The sequence below is a fragment of the Zootoca vivipara genome, chromosome 16 (assembly GCF_965207765.1).
Source record: "Zootoca vivipara chromosome 16, rZooViv2.hap1.1, whole genome shotgun sequence".
Taxonomy (NCBI): domain Eukaryota; kingdom Metazoa; phylum Chordata; class Lepidosauria; order Squamata; family Lacertidae; genus Zootoca; species Zootoca vivipara.
In genome coordinates, this window is record NC_142599.1 from 28,278,263 (window position 1) to 28,302,638 (window position 24,376).

Here is a 24,376-nt window from a genome sequence, read left to right on the forward strand (position 1 = left end):
GACAGCTCTTTCCATCTTTATTTAGGAGCGCACTTAAAAAAAAAATGCCAGGAACTGAACTGGTAACTGGAAAAACGAGAGTTGCTGGGTCCCTGCAGCAGAGTCTAGCTTAAGCCCCTTCTACCTTAAAGTGTCCTTGCAGGGTGGGGGGCATGGCCAGTCAGATCCTCAAACACAGGAAACCCTTTAAGGAGATGAGGATTACTCTCCCCCCCCTTTTGCAGGTCCGCAGCTGTGAGTTTTTCACACTTGGACATGTCAGCCAGGGTAGAACGGTGTCCTAGTCTATTAGGATTAACAGAATGTCTTGACTTTGCTATGCTGGTGGAAGAAGGCACTGAGGTTTTTTATTATTATTGTTGAAAGTGGTACATTGCCCAGGGGGGGCACACCTTTGATGCTCAGCTACTCTTGGCTGGGTCAGCGGCTACCCCATCTCCTTTCCCTGCGTTTTCAAGAGGCCTGGGATCTTTAAACATTCTCATGTCCAGGAAAATGTCGTCCTGATGGGAAGGGTTTCCTTTGCAGCCGCCGCCGCCTTTCTGCTGCTCCAAGTTCCTAGAAGAAGGCAAAAGAATGAAGCTGGATGGGGGGGGGGAGAGAGGACAGGGGGAGTATTATGGGTTCCTGCAAATCCTTCTGCTTAGGTCCAGGTAATCTTACAAACTGACTCCTCCCCAACTCAGCTCAATAATAAAATGAGGGGCTGGGGATGGAGAGTGAAGAAAACCTGCCATGCCAGCTAAAGTTTCGCTGCCACCAGGCAGGCTCAGGACGCCGAGGGTTCATGGGGCTCTGCTGCAACACCTCCCTGCCTGCCTCCGCAGAGGGGAGCCCGGCCGACTGGCCCTTAACAAGGAGGCTAGGGGCATGGCAGCAAGGTCGGGCTCCAGGGTCCAGAGTCCTCTGGCAGCAGGCAGGTTGGGGATGCCTGCATGGGGGCGCCTGGCTCGCACATAGCTGCCAAGTCTCCCGTTTTCCCCGGGAAACCCGTTTTTCCAGCTGTCCCCAGCAAAAAAAACAGATTTTTTTGTTTTCCCCCGGTTTATTCTGGCGCGGCGGCCATTTTGGAACTGGGCGGAGCATGCTCAGAAGCGACTTTTGATGCTGCTCTGCCCAGTTCCAAAATGGCTGCAGCGTGACTTCTGAGCATGCTCCGCCCAGTTCCAAAATGGCCGCCACGCTACTTTCGGTCCAGTCCCTTATTTTTCAGAGAGAAACTTGGCAGGTAGCCGGCGTACAGCTTCCAGGTCATGTGGCCAGCATGACAAAGCCGCTTCTGGCAAACCAGAGCAGCACATGGAAACTCTGTTTACCTTCCCGCTGTAGCGGTTCCTATTTATCTACTTGCATTTTGACGTGCTTTCGAACTGCTAGGTTGGCAGGAGCTGGGACCGAGCAACGGGAGCTCACCCCGTCACAGGGATTCGAACCGCCGACCTTCTGATCAGCAAGCCCTAGGCTCAGTGGTTTAACCACAGCGCCACCTGGGTCCCCTTATGTTAATCTTGTTTACCAGTATGTTAATATTGTATTTACCTCCCCTTTTCTGACGTTTAGCTATGTAACTATGATGTAGGAATGACGCTTTTGAAATGCATTATGGGATTGAGGTGGGAAGTTTTAAAAGTTCTTGTGACCCTGTTCTCGGTGTTCAGTCTTGGCTTGAACCTGTTGCGCAATAAACCTTGCTATTTTGCTCCGGTTGGTGGCTGGACTCCTTCCTTTATTCCGCAGTGGACTGTGGGCTCTTGGCCTGACGAGCTGGGTGGCTGAGCAGCCTTGCACCCAGAATTTTCCCTAATGGTGTTGAAAAGCTTTCCTTGAGTTCTGTACTGATCAGAGGCATTTTTTTGTTTGTTAAGGGGTGTGTGCAGCCTGCAACTGGACTACTTCCCCTCACAAGGTACCGGTAGTATTTCAGCTAGCAGAGGAGCTGGCGACTGCTCTGCCGCACCTTTGGATTTATATGTCAAGATGCTGACCAGCAAAGAAAAGAAAAAAAGCAAGCATCGCTTCTCTCTCAGGAATATGCAGCCATCCCCCAAAATCTGCAGGAAAGGACCTGTGGAGGAAATTTCCGTCGGGTCCAAGGTTACTCCGTTTTTAGGCACCTTGAGTTAATCATTTGTTCCTGCAAATTAACGGAGATAATCCAGGGCCTGAATGCAGACTTTACCTTTACGCCAAATTTGCTCAAAGCAATTTTAAACAGAAGATAAGAGCCATTGTGGGGTTGGATTAGATGACCTCCCCATAGTGTTGGGCAGAAATTCGATTCCGTTTGCACTTAAAGGGGAATTTACCTTTCGAAAAACAAGATGCAAATCAACCCACAGCCATCTTTCAAAATGCACACTTTGCTGAATTTTGCAATGCTGTTCCTCCGCTCAGCAATGCGTACCAAAATACTTCTGTACAGCATGCATATAAATGTGTGTCTCAATGGAAATAACATACAAAGCTGCATTATCTTTGTAAGCCACTCTGGGAGCATTTATGGAGTAAAACAGCATGGTAAAAAGATGTTTTAAAGCAAACAAATCAGATTTATTTGTCTGATTGCCAAATCTGGTGCTAAGGTCACTAAACTGTGGGAACCTATCCCTGGGCCTTTTTGTGGGAGTTTAATATCGTGTCTACCATGTGACAATGGCAACAGCAATTCTTTGTGTCATAAGCAAGTCTCATCTGCACGCTTTGTGAGTGATCTCCATGATATAGGTAGAAAATTTATGCAGTTATGATTGGCATACATTGACGAGCCGAATGATGCCCATTCAATGTTTTGAATTAAGAGAGGGGGTAGCCCAAATGATGGAAATTCCTGTGTATGAATCATGACATGAAAAGGCACAATCTCTTCTGTTTGTATTATAATATCTCTATAAATTTTGCTAGCCTAAGTGCCTTCATGTGTTTTTTAACTATTTTAGATAAAATGCAGGAATGTTGTGTTTTCCTTGATGCAAGCCACTTCCCTGCCAACACAGACATTGTCCCAGCCACTGATGGCTTGCTAAATGGAAGGAAGGCAGTGTTGTGCAGTGGTTAGAGTGTCCAACTAGGACCTGGGAGACCAGGGCTCACATTGCCACTTAGCCATGAAGCTCATTGGGTGACCTTGTGCCAATCACTCTTAGCCTAACCTACCTGATAGGGTTGTTGTGTGAATGAAATGAGGTGGGGTGGGGAGAACCAGTTATGCCAACTTGAGGTCCTTGGACACATGCAATGAATACATCTACAGTGGTACCTCGACTTAGGCGTAACTCGACGTACGAATGTTTCGAGTTACGAAGAGAGTTCCGTCCGCCATTTTGGATGCGGCTTAGATAGGATTTTTTCGACTTCTGATTCCCCCCCCATTGGCTTCGACTTCCGATTTTTTCGACTTACAAAGGTCCATTCGGAACGGATTAAATTCGTAAATCGAGGGACCACTGTACTATATGTTGGCTACGTATTTGAACACTTTAAGATTATCATAAGCAGATTATCAAGGAGCAGGTTTCTGTCTATGTTTGGATGCAATTGGATGCCATTTTGAGCCAACATGGAATCAGAGCCTAAAAGGAACCTTCTGAATTAGGCTGAGGACTCACCTAGTTCAGCAACCTGTTCTCACAGTGGCCAACCAAATGCCCACAGGATGCGAATTTAAACTCAACGGCTGGGGCTTTCTGTGTGCAAGCCCTGCACTTTGGAAGACAGGCTCACAGCCGTTTTTTCTTTGTTGTTAACCCACATCCACGGGTCTCTGGAGGATTAAATAGAATTAATATGTCCTCCTACCAACTTTTCTGAACTCTCCAATACACTTTCTGAGCTGAGGCGAACTGAACCTTTCGAAACCACGCCAATTTTAGCCACTGATTTAAAAACTGCGCTGTTGTTGTGCCAGGTACCAGTGGTTGCTACTGATAAGCAAACAAATGTGGTTAAGGAATTGGGAGTGGGGGGAGAGAAGCCAGATCTACTTACTGGTTCTCCACGTCTTCAATGGTATCAGGTAGTGGCATGTTCAGGGTCTCTGGAAGGAAGCAGGCGGCGATGCCGGAGATGATGGGAGCTGCCCCATAGATCAGAAGGGGGAGAGATGGGGAATACTCGCCGGTCATCCTCACCAAGGGAGCCACAATCCCGCCGACACGAGCCATGGTGTTCCCAAACCCCATCCCGGTCTGCCTGCCATGCAATGGACAGAAAGTTGACAAAGGGGGAAAGCCTTAACCCGGGGGAAACTGTGGCGCCCCCCCCAGATGACCCCAGACTTCAACTCCCATCAGACCCAGCCAGCATGGCCAATAGCGCGGGATGCTGGGAGTTGCAGTCTAGCAATGTCTGGAGGGCCACAGGCTCCCTATTGCTGGCCTAAATAGATCGGTGCCTGGTGCTCATTGGGACTGGTAGGGCATAAGGCAGGGAGCCCGACACTAGGGGGAGCCAGAGCCAACGACAGGCAGAGCCGACTCACTCTGGTTTTGCTCCCCTCTTCCTCCCTGCTGAGTTCTACATGGAGCAACACTGAGATTGAGGAGGAGGAAGCGGCCAGGCAGTGCCAATCCCTGGGATGGCTGGGAATATGAATATGAAGATGGAAGGTGGAAGGTGGAAGGCGGCTGGCGTGTGGCAGACTGAGATTGGTGGGGCAGCGCTTCAAAGCCAAATTGAGAGTATCTGGGTCAAAATTAAGGGAGAGAAAAACAACAGTGATCTCATTGTGGGAGTTTACTATAGATCCCCAAGCCAAACTGAGGACACAGATGATGCCTTCCTGGAACAGATGGCCAAGCATTCCAAAGGAAGTGAGATAGTAGTAATGGGGGATTTCAACTATCCTGATATTTGTTGGATGTCAAACTCAGCCAAGAGCATAAGGTCGAACAGATTCCTCACTGGCCTTGCAGACAACTTCATTGTCCAGAAAGTGGGAGAAGCAACAAGAGGATCAGCCATTTTAGATCTGGTCCTAACCAATAGTGATGACTTGGTTAGCGGGGTAGAAGTGGCAGGATCATTAGGTGGGAGTGACCATGCTCTTCTGGAGTTTATTATCCAGCGGAAAGGAGCAACCAAGCATACTAAGGTCCAAATTCTAGACTTTAAGAAAGCCGACTTCAGAAAACTTAGGGAAACGCTGGGTGAAATCCCATGGACAGTAATACTAAAAGGGAAGGGAGTTCATGATGGTTGGGAGTTTGTTAAAAGGGAGATATTAAAAGCACAACTTCAGGCAATACCAATGAGACGGAAACATGGAAGGTGCCTAAAGAAGCCAGGCTGGCTATCTAAAGAACTTTTGACTGAGTTAAGATTTAAAAGGGATATGTACAAAAAATGGAAAAGGGGGGAAATCTCCAGAGAGGAATTCAAACATATAGCCAGCACGTGTAGAGACAAAGTCAGAAAAGCTAAAGCACAGAATGAACTCAGGCTCGCCAGAGAGGTTAAAAGCAACAAAAAGGGCTTTTATGGGTATGTCCGTAGCAAAAGGAAAAACAAGGAAACAGTGGGGTCACTCAGAGGAGAAGATGGTGAAATGCAAACAGGGGACAGAGAAAGGGCAGAACTCCTCAATGCCTTCTTTGCCTCAGTCTTCTCCAAGAAAGAAAACAACGCCCGACCTGAAGAATATGGAGCAGATGATTCAGCAGGGGAAACACAGCCCAGAATAAGAAAGGAGGTAGTACAAGAATACTTGGCTAGTTTAGATGTATTCAAGTCTCCAGGGCCAGATGAACTACATCCAAGAGTATTAAAAGAACTGGCAGAGGTGATTTCAGAACCACTGGCAATAATCTTTGAAAGTTCCTGGAGAACAGGCGAAGTTCCAGCAGACTGGAGGAGGGCAAATGTTGTCCCTATTTTCAAAAAGGGGAAAAGAGAGGACCCAAACAATTACCGCCCAGTCAGCCTGACATCAATACCAGGAAAGATTCTAGAGCAGATCATTAAGCAAACAGTCTGTGAGCACCTAGAAAGAAACTCTGTGATCACTAAAAGTCAGCATGGGTTCCTGAAAAATAAGTCATGTCAGACTAATCTGATCTCATTTTTTGACAGAATTACAAGCCTGGTAGATGAAGGGAACGCTGTGGATGTAGCCTATCTTGATTTCAGCAAGGCCTTTGACAAGGTGCCCCATGATATTCTTGTAAAGAAGCTGGTAAAATGTGGGCTAGACAATGCTACCATTCAGTGGATTTGTAACTGGCTTACTGACCGAACCCAAAGGGTGCTCATCAATGGCTCCTCCTCATCCTGGAGAGTAGTGACTAGTGGGGTGCCACAGGGTTCTGTCTTGGGCCCAGTCTTGTTCAACATCTTTATCAATGACTTGGATGATGGGCATGAGGGCATCCTGAGCAAGTTTGCAGATGACACCAAATTGGGAGGGGTGGCTAACACCCCAGAGGACAGGATCACACTTCAGAATGACCTTAACAGATTAGACAACTGGGCCAAAGCAAACAAGATGAATTTTAACAAGGAGAAATGTAAAGTACTACACTTGGGCAAAAAAAATGAAAGGCACAAATACAGGATGGGAGACACCTGGCTTGAGAGCAGTACATGTGAGAAGGATCTCGGAGTCTTGGTAGACCACAAACTTGACATGAGTCAGCAGTGTGATGCAGCAGCTAAAAAAGCCAATGCAATTCTGGGCTGCATCAATAGGAGTATAGCATCTAGATCAAGGGAAGTAATAGTACCACTGTATTCTGCTCTGGTCAGACCTCACCTGGAGTACTGTGTCCAGTTCTGGGCACCACAGTTCAAGAAGGATACTGATAAGCTGGAACGTGTCCAGAAGAGGGCAACCAAAATGGTCAAAGGCCTGGAAACGATGCCTTATGAGGAACGGCTTAGGGAGCTGGGTATGTTTAGCCTGGAGAAGAGAAGGTTAAGGGGTGATATGATAACCATGTTCAAATATATAAAAGGATGTCATATAGAGGAGGGAGAAAGGTTGTTTTCTGCTGCTCCAGAGAAGCGGACACGGAGCAACGGATTCAAACTACAAGAAAGAAAATTCCACCTAAACATTAGGAAGAACTTCCTGACAGTAAGAGCTGTTCGGCAGTGGAATTTGCTGCCAAGGAGTGTGGTGGAGTCTCCTTCTTTGGAGGTCTTTAAGCAGAGGCTTGACAGCCATCTGTCAGGAATGCTTTGATGGTGTTTCCTGCTTGGCAGGGGGTTGGACTGGATGGCCCTTGTGGTCTCTTCCAACTCTATGATTCTATGATTCTATTCTATGATTCTATGATTTGCCCGAATGGACCAGCCTCCACGGCAGCCAGGTTACCTGAAGGATGGCTCCACCTGCCTGTTTTAAAAGATCGGCCTGCCTTAAATAGCTTGGGTCTAGGGGGCTTCCACCTCCACGGAGCTTCCTGCAGCTCAAGCCACAGAGCCCGCTTTAGAAACTAGAAGGAATAGCAGTGGGCAGTATTGCATACCCATCAACTGCCCTGGAAAAACTGGGACATCTCATTCCCCCCCCCCAAGAGTACGGTGGTCATTTTGAGTGCCTTGCTCTCACATGACTTTGGGCTGATATCTTGCGCCGAAAAAAGGATTTATTTCCGGGTCCACAAGACGGAGCTCGCTCTTATCAGAGCCCTGGCCTGGTTCTGACGGTATTCCAGGATAACCGCCCCTATAAAATGGCCCACAGTTAAGAGCTTCCGCTACGTCTGAGGTACCTGATCACCGTGGGGTAAAGCTCTCCCGTGTATAAGAAGACACAGTTGAAAGAGGCGGCCAAGCACCCTTTCCCAAAGACAGCAAAGACAGTTCGCAAGACCTGCATATCTGGGGAGAAGAGCAACGCAAAAGAGTTTGCAAACAACTATTGCAAACAACAAAAGAGTTTGCAAACAACCGTTTTGACCTTTGGTTTCTCGCCATTATTTGGCTTCCTGTTCTACTTTGCATTTGGCATACATTTCCTGCCCCCGCCACCTCAGTCTTAAGATAAGGTTTTCTCCCTCTGTCTCCAGCCAAATGACCTTTCACAGTATTGTGTCACCAGCAAACATCTCGGAACCATGCATTAGAGCAGTGGTTCCCAACAGGTGGTCCGGGGACCCCCAGGGGTCCGCGAGCTATGCCAGAGGGGTCCTCGAGATCCTATTAGAATAAAAAATATATTAAATATATTTCATATGATAACAGATTTTTTGTTTTGGCCGCTTCCTGCATGAGCAGAGTCTAGCGCAAAACTAGAATTAGATAGAGGCAGTAGTTCTGCTGTATGCCGCAAGGACTACAAGAAACTTGGAGATAAGGCAATGAAAAAGATCCTTCCATTTGCAACCACATATCGGTGTGAGCAAGCATTTTCTTCCATGTGTTTCATGAAAAACAAATATAGGAATCGGCTCGATATTTGGAACCTAATATTTCAGAAATAATGGACTCAAAGGACAGATTTAACTCATCTCATTAAGAACTGAAAATTAAAACTAACTGTATACTGATGGAGTACTCTGTTGTAACTGTAAAAAACGTATAAATATAAAATATAAAAAGACTTAATTTGGCTCTCACTTTTTAATTTTAGGATTAGAAATTAATGGGGGTCCTTGTCACAATAGCGGCTCGATGAGGGGTCCTCGAGAAAATTTTGTTGGGAACCCCTGCATTAGAGCATTTGTGAACATTCTGTGATCTCACCAGCAGCTCAGCCAATAACAAGGGTGGCAGCCTGAAGGTGGCAGACAACAGCCACATTTTAACCCTACTATATAAGCTTGTGGCAAACTATCAACCTTTGGTGAAAATTGGCATTTACACTGTGAGTGAAATGACGCATTATGTTAAATAAGAAATTGCATTTAACATGTCTGTTTGTGGTTTTAATATAACAGCTGTCGGGATGGGGCTGAGAGTTGATCAGGGTTGGCGCTGCTTTTAATCCTTTCCCACTATGCTGTGATTTCAACAAAAAGTCCCGTCCCACCCACCCCGGTTATTTTCTGTTTTATGGTTTTAACTTTTACCTGTAAACCACTCAGAAAACTTCAGCTGTTGCGTATTATGCACGTATGTAAAATAAGCAAATGAATTAATGAATTAAAATTTGCCTGGAGGAAGGAAGCTGCTAGTAAGAAAAATGCACTCTGCATATGCTCAGGGGCTCTTTCACCTATTCTTCCACATGCTTTTGAGCCAGAAGCATGAACCTGTAGCCTCAGCCACAAGGTCTTATGCCACACAGTTCTAGGACTTAATCCCACGTCATACTGAAACAAGCAGCCTTTCCTCCTCCACAGGAAACCCTGTTGGGAGCCTATAACCCTAGGAATCTGCTTTCAGCACCCTCACCAGACTACAGTTCCCAAGAGGTCTTTGGAGGGCACCCAAACACCTCAAGCAGTACAAAACCAGACTGTTCTCTATTTTGTGGGAGGAGCTTAAGCACATACCAAGAAACGTAGGTTTGCAGAAGCATGTTTTGTTTTATTTTGAACTGTATTGTTTTGCTGCTTGGTGGTTTGCCACCCTGGGCTCCTTTAGAAAGAAGGACAGAGTGGACGTTGAAGAAATAAATAGGTGGATAAATAAATAAAGTGGATGAAATCATTCTGTATCCCTAGTGCAGCATACTTATGTCTTTATATATGTTGGAAGCCGCCCAGAGTGGCTGGGTCAACCCAGTCAGATGGGTGGGGTACAAATAATAAAATTATTATTATTATTATTATTATTATTATTACCCACTTGAAAAAATAAGTTGCCCTGGGATCTTCTTGGAGGAAGAGTCGTGGGAGATAAATTTAATGCGTAAAGCCAATAAATAAGAAACAGACTGTTTGCAGTTTGGAAAGTGATGGGGACATACATTGAAAAGTATGGGGTGAAATAGTGACTAATGGGAAGATGCACGAACAGCCTGCAAACAAATCAGGATGAATATTCGTTGTCAATGTATAACCTCCCAGGAAACGAATTGGAGCAAATGCTCAACCTCCGCATAAGCTTTGTGTAAGCAAATCAGAATGAACGTTCAATGGTCTGGAGGAGCACCTAAACTGTGGTTTATCTGGAGTCTCACCTTGGGGGACAAAGATGTTTCCGGCAATGGACAGCCCTGCTAGGATGAGAGTCAATGCCTGGGTGATCCTGCGGCCAAAGTAGCAAATCACAACGAAGGCAATGAGTTTCGCTGGGATATCGACAGCCCCAAAGATCACCTGGATGAGGTAGACGCTGACCCCAAAGTTCTGCAGGTCCATAGCCAACCCATAGTAGGCGAAGCTGGTGGAGAACCTGGTGGCGGATACAGGGAAAACACAGGGTCAGAACATTTGCTTTGCGTAAAGAAAGTCCCAGGTTCAATCTCCAGCGTCTCCTGGTAGAACGGAGGGGCATCCCCATCAGAAACCAGGTGAATCCGCTGCCTGTCAGCATAGATACTGAGTTAGCTCAATGCTCTTCAACCTTTGCCCCCCCCAGATGTTTTTGGACTCTGCTTTCTGTCATTACTCTTTATGCACCATTATTTATAAAATTTGTTAGTCGCCTTCCAACCCAAAGTGACTTACAACCAAACCACCTATCGTTCCATTTACAGTGGTACCTCAGTTTTTGAGCATCTCAGAAGCTGAACGTTTCGGTTTTCGAACGCCGAAAACCCGGAAGTAAATGCTTCCGTTTTCGAACGCGCCTTGGAAGTCGAACGGTTTCCGCTGCGTGTTTTTCAATTTTCTCCATTGAAATTGAAATTCTCCCTTGGCATCTTGGTTTTTGAATGTTTCGGAAGCCGAAAGGTGTTCTGGAAGGGATTGAAAACTGAGGTTCCGCTGTATATCCCAACTTTTTCTCCACAGAGCTCAAGGTGGCGTACGTGGCTTCTCCCCTCATTTAGTCCCTCACAACAACCCTGTGAGGTAGGTTAGTCCGAGAGGGAGCCTGGGGGGGCTGGTCGCACCCCCTCTCAAAAAAAAGTGCCCAGGGGCACACACACCCAGCCCCCCACACTACACCCCTGCTCTAACCAACTGAGCTACCACTCCCCACCCCAAGACTGAGCCGAGAAAATGATCTTTTCTTCTTCTGCTTCATTCATTCCCTCTCTTGCCTTCCCCACCAGCTGTTTCCACCTCAAACTTAACTTACCAGACGAAGCAAAGGCAGCACGTTACCCGTCGCACAACAGGCGATCGCACCAAGTCAGCTGCCGTGAAGTTGGTCTTGGCGGAGGGTGCCTCTTTCTGTAGGCTGGCTTTCAATACCTGCAAGAAAAAGACAAGCAAGGTGTTGCCTGCTGCCTGCTGTGGCCTCCTGCCAAATTCCGCACTTTTAGGGATGGAATTGCGAGGCGCCTGGGAACTTACTTAATGCTTAAGGGGAAGGACCATAGTTCCGCGTTAAGAGTGCATGCTTTGGACAAAGAAGGTTCCACATTCAATCCCCAACCTTTTTCGGTAGAGCTGGGGGGGAAAGCCCTGTCAGAAACCTTACAGATCAGCAGGCTAGTGAGGGTGGAGGCCAAACAAGTGAATCCACAACTTGCACCCCAATTGCAGAATTAGTGTATCCTGGCTGCGGAATCAAGACAGCCGCAAAATACACACAGCCATTTCTTGGATGGATGGTCCACCTCACCTTCTTCCTAAGGTTGCTACCATTCCCTACCTGCATTCCCAGGCAGGCTCCTGTTCCCTGTAGATGTTTGGAAGGCAGATATTCAACTGGTGCTGATTTTTTATATATTTTTTACAGCAGAGAGGTGCATTGTGTGTGTGTGTGGGTTTTTTTTGGGGGGGGGAGCTGGCACTGCTGAATCTCCTCCTGTTGTGCAGATGTTAAAGGCTTAGGAGCATAAACCAGGAAGAAAAGGAAGGAACGTTTCTTTCTCTCGCTACCTCGAGGCTGAGCTTCTGCCCTTGCTCCTTCTGCCCATTTATCCGTGCCACTTTCTGCAGCTCCTTGAGTGCCTGGTCCAGTTTGCCAGCTGTGGCATACCACCGGGCAGACTCTGTAAACCACCTGGGCAAGAGAAGAACAGAGAGGCAGCAAGGTGGGGGAACTGGGACATGGTGAGGTGCAAGCAGGTATATACAACCCCGAGGTAATGCCCACCCTGCTCTACAGAAGGAGCCCTGGGGTATTTGATTAACAGCGCTGCCCCACACCCCAGCATCTCCTCCTCCAACAAGCCCCTCCCTAGGTTCAGCTAGCTTCCCCCCCCTTAGGGCTTATACTTCTGTGCCTCCGATGGCTGTAAGCAGGGGCGTCGACTCCTAGGGTTTGAACCCCTTTGAACCCCCACCCCAATATTTGTTAGCAGGGGACAGAGTCCCCAAAATGTTTGTCCAGGATACAGTGGCTCCCCATGGTGGGGAGCAGCCCCCGGCACATGGCAGTGGCAGGAAGCGGCGGCAGAGGAGCCACCCAGACATTGTGCATGATTGGGTTGTGTCTTGGTGTCGTGCCCGACATCACGTGCAGCATCACAACATCACGCATGATGCCCGGATGTGACTCGTAACATCACGGCATCACACGCGATGTCACCCGTGCCAATCACCCTCCCCAGTCAGCACACTTGGCTGTAAGAAAGGCAGGAAACCAACAGTTGAAGCTTCCCTCTGATAATGTGCTGGGGAAGCTTTTACTGTTGAACTGCTGTTTGTCAATGATACAAGCACGGGACCTGCTCTTTAAAGCTGAATCGGAGCAAATGGCAGTCTAGGTTTTCTGCAGATTGCTGTTTGCTCTGATTCAGCTTTAAAGAGCTGGTTTTTTTGTGGGGGAAGCTTTGGAGTGAAAGAAAGAGGGTGCTCAGACACAGAGCTTTAAAGCGTGGGTTGTGCCTGGAAAGCATGGAGGAAAGCGCTATATCTTTATCTTTAAAGTGGCATGCTTAAATGGGGACTGTGAAAGAGGAGAAGACATCCCTTTTTTTCCTCCTTGCTTGTCTGGCCTCCCCTTCCAGAAGTTTCCTTGTGACACTCCCCCCATTCCTCAAATGACCGGTGTCCTCCTTTGCAGCGCCCTCAAGGCACTCCTTCCTCCCCAGCTCCTTCCCCACAACCTCAGCTTTCCTCACCTTCACCCCAGCCTCCCCACACAATTAATGTCAGCGTTTTGGGGCAGGGACTCTCACCACTGCCGCTCACAGCAGACAAGAGAGCAGGGCCACAGCGCCACCTACCAGCCGTACAGAAAGAAGGCGAAATAAGGGAGGGAGACGGCCAGCTGGAGCCAGCGCCAGTCGCGGATGCCATAAGCTATGCCGGCAAGGATGAACTGCCCGACGCTGTAGCTGTATCCAGTCACCATGCTGACGGTGGCCCGGGAATGCATTGGGGTCCACTCTACCGCTGGAAGAAGAAAAACCCATTTTGCCATCTAGCAATGTTCAAAGGAGTGACTTTTCCCCATCACCGCCCAACACTGCTTGTGGGAAACTTTGGAGAAGACTCACAGACAGACAGATGGACAGGACCACTGGCGGAGGAAGCCGTTCGGGCACCTGGAGTGGCAAACATGACGTGCACCCAGGGGTGGGACGTCACTATGTAGTGCGCACGCGCAGCAGCGCTACGTACGACACATGCATCGCTACGTAGTGATGCTGTGCACGCACGGTACACAGTGGGGTGCCAGCATCGCCGCTCGCGCTGCCCACAAAAGATAGAGCTGGAGCGGTGGGTGGGTAAGAGGGGATGCTTCTCCTCGTCAGCCTCCAGCCTCCCAGTAAAAAGCCTCGCTCAGTGCAACGGCGGCTGGCTTGCTCGCTCACCTGCTTGGCCGGCGCACTCTTTGCTTCTTCCTTCCTGCTGGGTGGAGCCGCGGAGGCGAGGGGCAAGCCAGGGAGGCCTCGCCTCCACGGCTCCGCCTAGCAGGAAGGAAGAAGCAAAGCGCGCACCGGCCGAGCAGGTGAGCAAGCAAGCCAGCTGCCGCCGCACCGGCCAAGCCTTTTTACCGGGCAGTGGGGCTTGGCTGGGGCGTCATGGGGGTGTGTGCCAAGTGTCACCCGCCTCCAGGATGGCACCCGGGGCGGCCCGCTCCCAACGCACCCCCCCTTGCTACGCCACTGGACAGGACAGCTCTCCCCTGCCATCTCCTCTCTTCCCCTGTGAAAAGGAGACTCATCCTTATGGGAATCATGAGTTTCAGGGCGTCAGCTAGCAACTGGTTCCCCCTCCACCATTGGAGGGAAAATGCTTCGGAATTCCAGTTGCTGGGAATTGCGAGGGGGGGACGGACGGAGACTGTTGCCATATCTTGCATGTCCCAGAAAAGCTGGGACATCCAGTTCTCTGGAGAGAACAGCTGCCATTTTGGACGCTGTGATCTTGTAGGATTTTGCACTGTGATCGCACCCCCCCCCGTTTTATCAGTGTAACACCCCTATAAGGTAGGACACCCAGACAGAAAGAGTGGCTGGCTCAGAGTCGCTCAGTGAGCTTCATGGACACTGAGGTCCAGCTCCGAGGGCCTTCTGAGAAGTGAGGTTACAGGGAACCAGGCAGAGGGCCTTCTCAGTAGTGGCGCCCGCCCTGTGGAACACCCTTCCATCAGATGTCAAGGAAATAAACAACTATCTGACTTTTAGAAGACATCTGAAGGCAGCCCTGTTTAGGGAAGTTTTTAATGTTTGATGTTTTATCGTGTTTTTAATATTCTGTTGGGAGCTGCCCAGAGTGGCTGGGGAGGCCCGGCCAGATAGGCGGGGTATAAGTAATAAATTATTATTATTATTATTATTATTATTAATTATTATTATTATTATTATATTATTATTATTATTATTATTATTATTATTATTATTGATGAGTGGAGATTCCAAACAAAGCTACATTGTGGTCCAGCGTGGTACCAAGAAGCCCAAATTTTAAAAATTAAATCAGCATTTCTCAGGTCTTACTCTCTTTGAGATTTTTTTCTCTCTTTTTCTTTTTGTAAATTCAATCTGATGTATGCTATTTGCAGAAATTAAACACCCACCTAACTGATTATGGGGTTTCTAACAAGAACTTTGACCTAAACTCTGTGTCAAACAGAAAATATAAAACCAGTACTTTTTTCTTGGGAGTACTCACAGGTACACAGTACTGGCACCTTCTGCCCCCCCCCAAATGTTAAAAGTGTGGAACTTACTGTAACAATTTCATGGTGAGTACCTTTTTAAACTTTTTTTAAAATAAAAAAACCAAAAAAACACACACCACTGAATAAAACTTACGGAACAAATCGAACTTCTGCAATTCCTGCAGGACATAAATGTACATCAAAAGGGATACCCTAAAAGCTTCTTTGCAGTAGTACAGAAGTTAAAACACAAACCTAGCTAATGTCAAGGCACTGCTATATTTAGGAAGATTTATCACTTCTAAATATTTTGGCAGTTTAATCCCATGATTTGAATTCACACATGTAAATAATGAAGAACAGGTTTTGTTAGTCCAATATCGTATGCTCTAAATGAGTGGATATTTAAACCCAGATATCCCTTATTCTCTGCAGCACTCACTACAACACAACATACTGCCTCGGTGTGTGTGTGTGTGTGTGTGGACGAATCAGACTTGAACCCAGATCAGAAGGCTGGGAAGTAGTCATCAATCATTTTACCCCATTGGTGCACAGGGATGAGTGAATCTGTCAACAATGATTCGTGTTTCTCTCGGGTTCTCATTTTACCAATCTTAGTCCTCCTTGCTTCCACATCAGTTTGCAAGTTTCATGAAAATTCACCGGCATTTTTGTGTGAAGTTTTCCTAATATACAAATGTTTGTATGTAATTTTGCCTAACGTGCACATTTTTGCAAAGCGATGTCTCCTGATACAATGCATTTTCCCATTTTTTTCCATGAATATATGCATTTTTATGTGCTTTTTGTACCCGGTTTTTAGAGGTGTGAATGAGAAAGGATGCCTCTGTTTCAGTTGTCTTATTACGTCTGGTCACGAGGCACCAGAAGGCGCATCGGAGGCCCACGGTGTAGGTGCTGAGCACCCACAACAAAAATTTTTGTGGGTACTTGGGCCCCTAGGGTCCCCTATAGTTGGCGTCAGTGGCATACTCAACATACAGGTGAAAAAAGCCCTTTGATTTTCCAAGAGATCTGTGTAAAAGTCAGATCTAGCAGAATCAAATAGAGGCTTGAAAAATAGAGCTGAACAAGGAAACGACAGCACATTTCCAACTTCCTCCATCGTCTCCAGATACCTTTTCAAAGGAGAAAAGGGCAACTATCTTCTCCAGCAGGGGGCAGTATCTGTGTGGTGGTGTTGGGGGCGGGGCTCAGAGGCTTTGTGAGCTCCAGGGGAAGTCCTCAAAGGTGCCTGGGTGCCCAAGGGCACCATGTTGGTGACCCCTGATTTAATATCATCATAAGAAAAGGCAGTGTGCGTAGGCAGCCATTTTCTCAGAAAAACAACAACTGGGAAAAAAAAGAGATTCCAAGACTCAAACTCACTCTCATCTGTAACTGGTTGTCTTTGGTGGATATGACTGCCTGTGATTAATGGGAGAACAATGCCCTTTGCACATGCCCAGAGGCCTCAGGGCAGATTTGCAGCATGCTTGGCTAATGTTTTGAGTCTTGGAGCCAGCCACCAGAGGAAACTTACTTACACAGCGACACGCAGTTCAGCCCAATGCCTGAGAGAGCCATTCCTGACAGGAAGCGGAAGATGCAGTAAGCTGTGAAGCTGGGGGCAAAAGCAGCGCAGGACCCCGAAACAGCCATTTGGAGACAGGACCAGATCAACAAAGCTTTCCGGCCAAACCTAAACCGGGGAGGAACGAGTCTTGTTATAGGCAGGGGGGTGGTCTCTGTGTGGGTGAAATCTGGAAAGTGGAAGAATGATCTGGAAAAGGAGTGGGGGAGCTTTTACAGCCTGAGGGCCACATTCCCTTCTGAGCAAACTACCAGGGGCCACATGCCTGTGGTGGCAGGACCAGAGGCAAAAGCGGGAGGAGCAAGGAATGCAAATGTTATATTTGTACAGCGGGCTGGTTCATAGCTGCCAAGTCTCCCGTTGAAAAATCCGGGATCAGCAGCAGCGCGGCACCGGAAGTCGCTTCTACGCATGTCTAGACATGTGTAGAAGCAACTTCCGGTGCCGGCGCTGCCCAATTTCCGGTGCCCAGACATGGGCAGAGCGGCACCCGACATCGGTTCTGCGCATATGCGCAGAAGGAGCCTCCCTGGCAGGTAGGAAATTGAGGGATTTACGGGATTTTTTGGGATAACAGCAGGAAACGGATTAAAGTCCGGGGGTTTCCCCGCGAAAAACGGGAGACCTGGCAGCTATGGGCTGGTTTCTGCACACGCCTCTCTCTCCTTGACCCAGACAAGCAAGAGGCGGTATCAGAGTTTGAGGGTGCATTCCAGCCAGGCATAAACACTCAAGGAGGGTCTGGCCTGGGGAGGTTCCTGAGGGCCAGAAAGAGAGTCATGGAGGGCAGAATTTGTCCCCCGGGCCCGAGGCTTCCCACCCCAGAGCTACTGTAGAAGCACCAAGGCAATATCGGCTGGAGAATAGTAAGAGAACACACCGTAGCCGCCAGCATCCTGACAGGGCAAATTGGGACATGATTTCCCCGCCACCTCCCCCCGCATCTTGCTGCCAGCCGCCCTTACACGTCGCTGCCACTCATCGCCTTGGGTTTCCCCAAGGAAAGTGGCAGGATAAAACTAAAACCTTTGAGTATCATGGGGCGAATTGAAGAAATCCCGGGGCAAACGAAAATGTAGATGAGCCCAGAGTCGGATACTTCCACTGGCCCCGAGCCCACAGTGTAATCTGGATAAGACTCTGAGACTGGGGGAATGACCGCTCCCCACATCAAATGGGGGGGGGGCGACCTTTGCGTGGTCGCACACAGCCACCTGATCCCATAAGGCGACTCCCTGGTAGTTCGAGGCTGGCACCGCCTTCCCAGGTAGGATGCCAGGGGTCTGCGCCTACCCCAGCCTAGCGTCCAATCCTGCCTGGGGAGGTGTCGCCAGGGGATGGATGGCCAGGTAAGGGGAGGGACTTTCCCGCTCACACAATAGAATTTGAATCTTACCTCCAAGCACCAGTTGGCTCCCACCCTCCACACCCTCATTCAAGTTTCTTTTGCAGGTTGACCTTTTTTCCACAGGTACACAGGTGCTGCTACGTCAAGGCCGCTGTTGAAGGGCCGGAAAGGAATTTTCCTGCATTGGCAGGTTTTGCCTTTCCCGTAGCAATACGTCACAACTTTGGCGGTTTCAGGCCTTGGGCGGAATTCTTTGGCGATTTTCCTAGAGGGAGGGGCGTGAGGTGGAGACCTCACCCCCTTGCGGCGACAAGATCGGGGTATTGGGGGAAGCATTGACCATACCAATAGGTATCATCGCTTCCCCGGGGGGCAGGCTCTCTCTGCTTGAAGATATGTTCTCCAGAGCTAGCCCCAACCCCCATACATTTGGATAACTCTGAAGCCTCCCAGAAACCGGCTGGGGACTGGGGAGGATAATGCCCAATGCCTGAGCCAAGGTCTCCCTACATCTGAATCTTATTAAGTTGTGGCCAATTTGAATCCTATAGCACGTTGTCTTGCATCATTATTCTGCTCAGGGGGGTCGCCTGGGGTTTGGGGGACTCCGCCTGTCCATGCAAAGTCAGTTTCCGGCTAGGAAAAAAAGTGGCCCAATGAACTCCTCTTCCCTGCACACACCAGGGACCCAGGTGGCGCTGTGGTTAAACCACTGAGCCTAGGGCTTGCTGATCAGAAGGTCGGCGGTTCGAATCCCTGAGACGGGGTGAGCTCCCGTTGCTTGGTCCCAGCTCCTGCCAACCTAGCAGTTCGAAAGCACGTCAAAATGCAAGTAGATAAATAGGAACCGCTACAGCGGGAAGGTAAACGGCGTTTCCATGTGCTGCTCTGGTTTGCCAGAAGCGGCTTTGTCATGCTGGCCACATGACCTGGAAGCTATACGCTGGCTCCCTCGGCCAATAATGCGAGATGAGCGCGCAACCCCAGAGTCGGTCACGACTGGACCTAATGGTCAGGGGTCCCTTTACCTTTACCTTTACCTTCCCTGCACACACACGCTGAGTTGACCCCAACATGGTGTGTGGGTGTGTGGGCGTGTGGTGTGAATGCATGACATCACACATGCACCGCCCTCCCAACCAAGCCAGGCCGACTTGGCCCATCATGCCCCCCCCCAAACAGCCACATTACCTTCATGAAAGGGATGCACCAAGGCAAAGACGCGTCATCCTGGCTCATCCTTTTGAGGATTGCCATGGAATTCCCTTGAAAATATTGGGGGGGGCTATCCCCCAGCCCCCCCTTTGATGGTGCCCCTGTCCCCACAACCTACCTTTTGCCATTTTGCTGCTACTTATTAATCTAGTATGAATGTATTAAAAAAAAAACAACCCCAAGGATTCCCTGGTCCAGCTAGAACAGGCATCCCCAAACTTCGGCCCTCCAGATGTTTTGGACTACAGTTCCCATCATCCCTGACCACTGGTCCTGTTAGCTAGGGATCATGGGAGCTGTAGGCCAAAACATCTGGAGGGCCACAGTTTGGGGATGCCTGAGCTAGAACAAACCGCTTTGACGTGCAACGCCTTACTTGTCCGAGAGGCCTCCGAATGCGACAGCACCCACCAGCACTCCTGCCATGTAGATTGACTGGGCCATCTGTTGCAGAGTCCGAAAGTCGCACACCAGGTCCCACTGTGGGAGGGAGGCAGGGTGGTTAAAAACAGAAGCGTCACCATCGCCTGGCTTTTCCAAAACGCGAAGCAGAAAAGTTGACTTTGGGATATGCATCTATAAAGCTCCATTTCCTATTCCCACTTTCCATCTCACACAGAAGATGGTGTGCGCTCAATCTCCGCAGCTCCGAAAGGCATTCCTAGAACCATAGGTGCTGACTCCTAGGGGCCGAGGCAGTTTGGGCCCCTGGGTATATTTTTGAGGGGGCTGCTCCCCCCCTCAATTTTCAGAGGGTGTTCGCCTTCCCCTCCCAGCTCCTCGCGACATTGCGCTTGCAACATTAGGATACCGCGTGACGTTGTGTGTGGCCCCCCCATTCCTCGGGAGAACCTGGTGCCTCTGCCTAGAACTGAAAGGTGGAAATTGCAAGGAAACAGATTTCAGCTAAATGGGTGGGACCGGTTTGCCCTGGGATGGGACGAGTGAGCTCTCCTTGGCTGGAGGCATCTGAGCAGAGGCTGGACAACCACCTCTCAGGGATGTTTGATTTTATTCCTCCTCTGAGCAGCAGATTGGGGTACATGACCTCAGAAGTCCCTTCTGACTCTAAAATTCTGTGATAATCCAGTTTTGAGGGATTATTAACAGGACACATCTGCTGCTGCTTGGCCTATTTCCCTCTCTTTGTTAGGGAATGCACAGGATTGTATCAAGCATTAGTCCTACTCAGAGTAGACCCATTGAAATAAAGGGTCCGTTATTTCCAATGTTTGCTCTAGGTAGAACTGAGAATGCTCATTAACTTCAATTAACTACAGTGGTACCTCATGTTGCGTACGGGATCCGTTCCAGAGCCCCGTATGCAATGTGAGCAGTACGCAACATGAAGCGCTGCGTCTGCGCATGTGCGCGGCGCGATTCGGCGCACCTGCACGTGCGCATGACATCATTTGTCGCGAACCACCGAACCCGGAAGTAACCCATTCTGGTGCTTCCGGGTTCGGCGTGTACGTATCCTGTGTCATACGCAACCCGCAGCATTCGTATCCAGAGGTATGACTTTACTCAGAGTAGGGCTAACATTGGCTCCAACCTATGTGTGGTATTCAAACTAACTTTTACTTAGAGTAGACCCATTTAAATGAATGCGAACATTAATTTCAATAGGTCTACTCTGAGTAGTTGCACACCATCCAACGTATTCTTAATGTTTTTAAACTTTTTAAATTTAATTTTAATTGTACTGCTTTGCTGCTTTGTGGTTTGCAGCCCTGGCTCCTTTGAAGGGAAGGGATAGAAACTTTAAAATAAAACAAACAACGAATAAACAAACTCTGTGGTCGGAGGCAATAACCATTTAGGTGGCCTCCTCATGTTCTAACCGCTTAGGTTCTGTCCCACAATAAATATGTGTGCGTTTAGGATGCTACCAGACTCTAGGTTGTTTTTACTGCGAAAACTTTAATCCTTAAATCTTGTTGGCAAGTATTGTGGCAATTGTGCTGAGCAGGAACTTGCTGAATTTAGACAAATGCAGAAGACCCCAGATACAGAACCTGGGTTCTTCCTCCTGCAAAACCGGTCCTCCACTTCTGAACCATGGACACCCCCCCCCCAAAAAAATACATATTTATATGGAGACTCTTTGCAGAGAGCTTTCATGAATGATGGATCAGGAGAGGGTGGGGTTTTTTGGTGGGGGGCGTTGCAGGAGTGGGAGCGGGTTATTTAAATCACTAAACTTTTGCAAATAGATCGTCACAATTTAGCTACTCAGCATTGCTGCCTTAAAAATTAATCTTGGGCATAGCCATATTTCATATTGAATGCGGACATGTCGCCTATCTCCCCCCCCCCTTAATTTGTGCAAAGTTTTGTTACAGGAAGTCATCTACATCATTGATGGGGACCCTCCGGATTATTTAGTTATTATTTGTATCCCGCCTTTCCACCAAGGAGCTCAAGGTGCCAGACATGCCCCTCTTTGCTTGATCCTCACAACAACCTTAGGAGGTAGGCCAGTCTAAGAGAGAGTGACTGGCTGAAGGTCACCCAGCTGCGTGGGGATTTGAACCCTGGTTTCCCAGGTCCCTTTCCAACACACTTAACTTCTGCACTGACTTCTGCACCCCAGACCGGGGACTATAGTCTAGCAGCAAGTCGTTCCCCACCCCCCGATCTACACAAATCCAGCAATGTCATCCAGAATCCCACTTCAGTCCTAATCCAATCCCAAAAAATGTGGCGAGGCATTGCTGATCATCGCCTAAGGCCTTCCTACCTCTGTCACAATGGTCGATGTGAAGACTCGGCCATCGTAGGTCCAGCCGTCGAGGCAAGGCTCCAGCTCTGCCTCTGTTCTTTCCAGCTCCGTGGAATTGGGCTCGAGGAAGTGCCACTGGGCGGTGACGAAGCGACGGCACTTCTGCAGCGCCTGGTTGCCGTCTGTCGGGATGGAGACTCTCAGAGCATCCCGGCAGTCTGCTCCCCCGGTGTCATTGCCACACGTGCCGTTAATGCCGGTGCGGCAGCGGTGCCCGGGGACGGCTGCTGTGAAATTCTGCAAGAGGTTGTGGGCTGCCATGAGGACCATCGGGAAGCTCAGCAGCAGCACATTGAGGACCTGGAAACGGCCCATGCCTCCAACCTGATCCAAAAGTTGGGCAAAAGTCATCGCGGCCCAGAGACGCAGGACGGGCCCGGCTGAATCGGACGAGGCACGTTGGCCAATGTAGATGCAATGGCAGCAGGGGAAGGGAAAAGAATATATAAATACTTGCAAACGTTAGGTGTTTGCTTGGCGATCTGGAGGTGCAAGTCACAAATGGACTTGCTAAAATATAGAGATGGAAACCTCCAAGAACTGGCCCGGTGGAGGCTGTCAAAATGATTCCACGGCTGCTTTCCTTTGCAGTGGTCGGAGCCGTACCGAAGGAATGAAACAGTTAAGAAGGACACTTCCCATGCCTCCTGCCGATGGGCAAACAGACGGGACCTCTGCCCTCCTGCGTGTGCATTTCATATTTGAGCCTGCTCCAAGGTCACCCAGAAATGCTTCGCTGCTTATGTGCAGTTCCTACGAAGGAACCAGTAGGGCACCTTTTCCTCTCCGCCCTCTGCCTGCAGGAACGAAAGGTAGAGTGAGGCTGAGAACGCCAGAGCCTGACTGGACCAAGCTCTGGCGAGGGGCTTGTTTTTCTGTGCTTCTGATTAAGCTCCTGCTGAGTTTCAGGCGGCTTAGTCGGTTCCATTAGACCCACATCTCCTAAGAATGGAGGTATTAGTGAAAAGGGAGGGGTGCGCATTCATTTCCAGCACACTTGGGCGAGATGGTGGTAACAGGCGGAGGAATGAGCTGAGTCAGGCCTGGAATATGAACTTTTCCCCTTGAAGTCATTTGGATTCCTGGTATCAAAGAAAACATCACAACGATAAGCTTTATTTATGGGGGCTGTGCAGTTCCAGGGGGGGGGTCATTTGCTGCTCTGGGCGTTTGGTAAGACTTTTTCCACCCTTCCCTTGGTCTGGGATGCTTCCCACTGATGTCCCAGTCATAAATCCCCAACCCCGTATCAGTTTGCAGGGCGAACACTTCTGCCTTTGACACATCCACATGTTACGAAAAATGGGGCTCTCTCAAGGGAGACCCTGCAATGTCCGCTATTGGTCAGTGGAAGGAAGCAGAGTCGACAGCCAGCTTAAATGAAAGTGCCCAGCCCATCCCCCTGTCAGAAAGTCCACCCAAAATGTAATGAAAACAAAGAAAGCGGAGGTGTTTAGTGACACCGGAGCACACATGAGTACATAGTTTCCGAACTTGTCAATCACAATACTTTGTGAATTGCCTGTCTTGAACCGCCATTCAAATTCAGACACATTTTATCCCCCTCTCCAGGCATTTAAACGCCCAATCTCCTTCTCCCTCCCAGATCTATTCTTCTTGCTCTTGCCCAATTTCCCCTCTTTGATAAGCAAATGACAGTTCCCTCTTCTGTGGACAAGCAACCCTCTCCAACTTGGAAGACATTCCAGCTAGTTGAGGGGTTTCCTAGTTTCCTGGCTATGTGACCGGAGGTGGCTGCTGGGGGTGAGGTGTGGCCCAAACACTGCTCACTTTTGGGTTTACTAGATCATTTGACATGAGTTTCATTCATAAACAAGGTTTTCCATTCATAAAAAACCCTATTACTTCAGAGGAAAAGGTTATGAATTTATCCTTTCTGGGTGGTGCATGCCCTCAATTTACAGCACAACCAATAATTTTCTTGGGGTGTGCTTGATGGGAGGCACTGACGGGAGTGAGATTTTAAAGGGGCAGCATTCTGGTAGCCATACTGGCAGCCACATCTCTGAACTCCTGCTACACTTTATGTGACACGCACATTAGAGTACTAACTCTATTCCCAACATGAAAATGGAAAGCGTAATGTTGATGGTCAACAAAAGAGGTTTAAAGACTCTCGCAAGGCAAATCTTAAAAAAATATAGTATAAACACAGACAACTGGGAAACATCGGCCTGCGAGCGCTCCAATTGGAGATCAGCCTTTACCAAAGGTGTCGTGGGCTTTGAAGACACTCGAAGTCATGATGAAAGGGAGAAACGTTCCAAGAGGAAGGCACGCTTGGTAAACCCTCACCGTGATGAACTCCCACCCGGAAACCTATGTCCCCACAGTGGAAGGACGTGTGGATCCAGAATTG

At 48.8% G+C, this 24,376-nt stretch overlaps 1 protein-coding gene across 1 annotated transcript; it reads right to left on the bottom strand.

Moving 5' to 3' along the window:
• LOC118076502 (solute carrier family 22 member 6-B-like) lies at positions 1–22,853 on the bottom strand. Its single transcript, XM_035099307.3, has 10 exons — positions 21,955–22,853; positions 19,588–19,691; positions 16,602–16,756; positions 13,169–13,337; positions 11,877–12,000; positions 11,128–11,243; positions 10,064–10,278; positions 7,710–7,818; positions 3,985–4,188; positions 1–558 (listed from the first exon to the last, which is right to left on the bottom strand). The coding sequence occupies exons 1-10, from the start codon at positions 22,345–22,347 to the stop codon at positions 402–404; spliced, it is 1,746 nt and encodes a 581-aa protein (XP_034955198.3). The 5' UTR covers positions 22,348–22,853; the 3' UTR covers positions 1–401.
• Between the last annotated feature and the right edge of the window lie 1,523 nt (positions 22,854–24,376).

Excerpts from the sequence above, each read along its gene's own strand:
- LOC118076502 (XM_035099307.3), bottom strand. The coding sequence starts at position 22,347 with ATGACTTTTGCCCAACTTTTGGATCAGGTTGGAGGCATGGGCCGTTTC. Across the intron at positions 11,244-11,876 it reads GGCAGAAGCTCAGCCTCGAG|GTATTGAAAGCCAGCCTACA; the intron begins GTAGCGAGAGAA and ends TTTTTCTTGCAG. Across the intron at positions 4,189-7,709 it reads CTTTACCCCACGGTGATCAG|GCAGACCGGGATGGGGTTTG; the intron begins GTACCTCAGACG and ends ATTGCATGGCAG.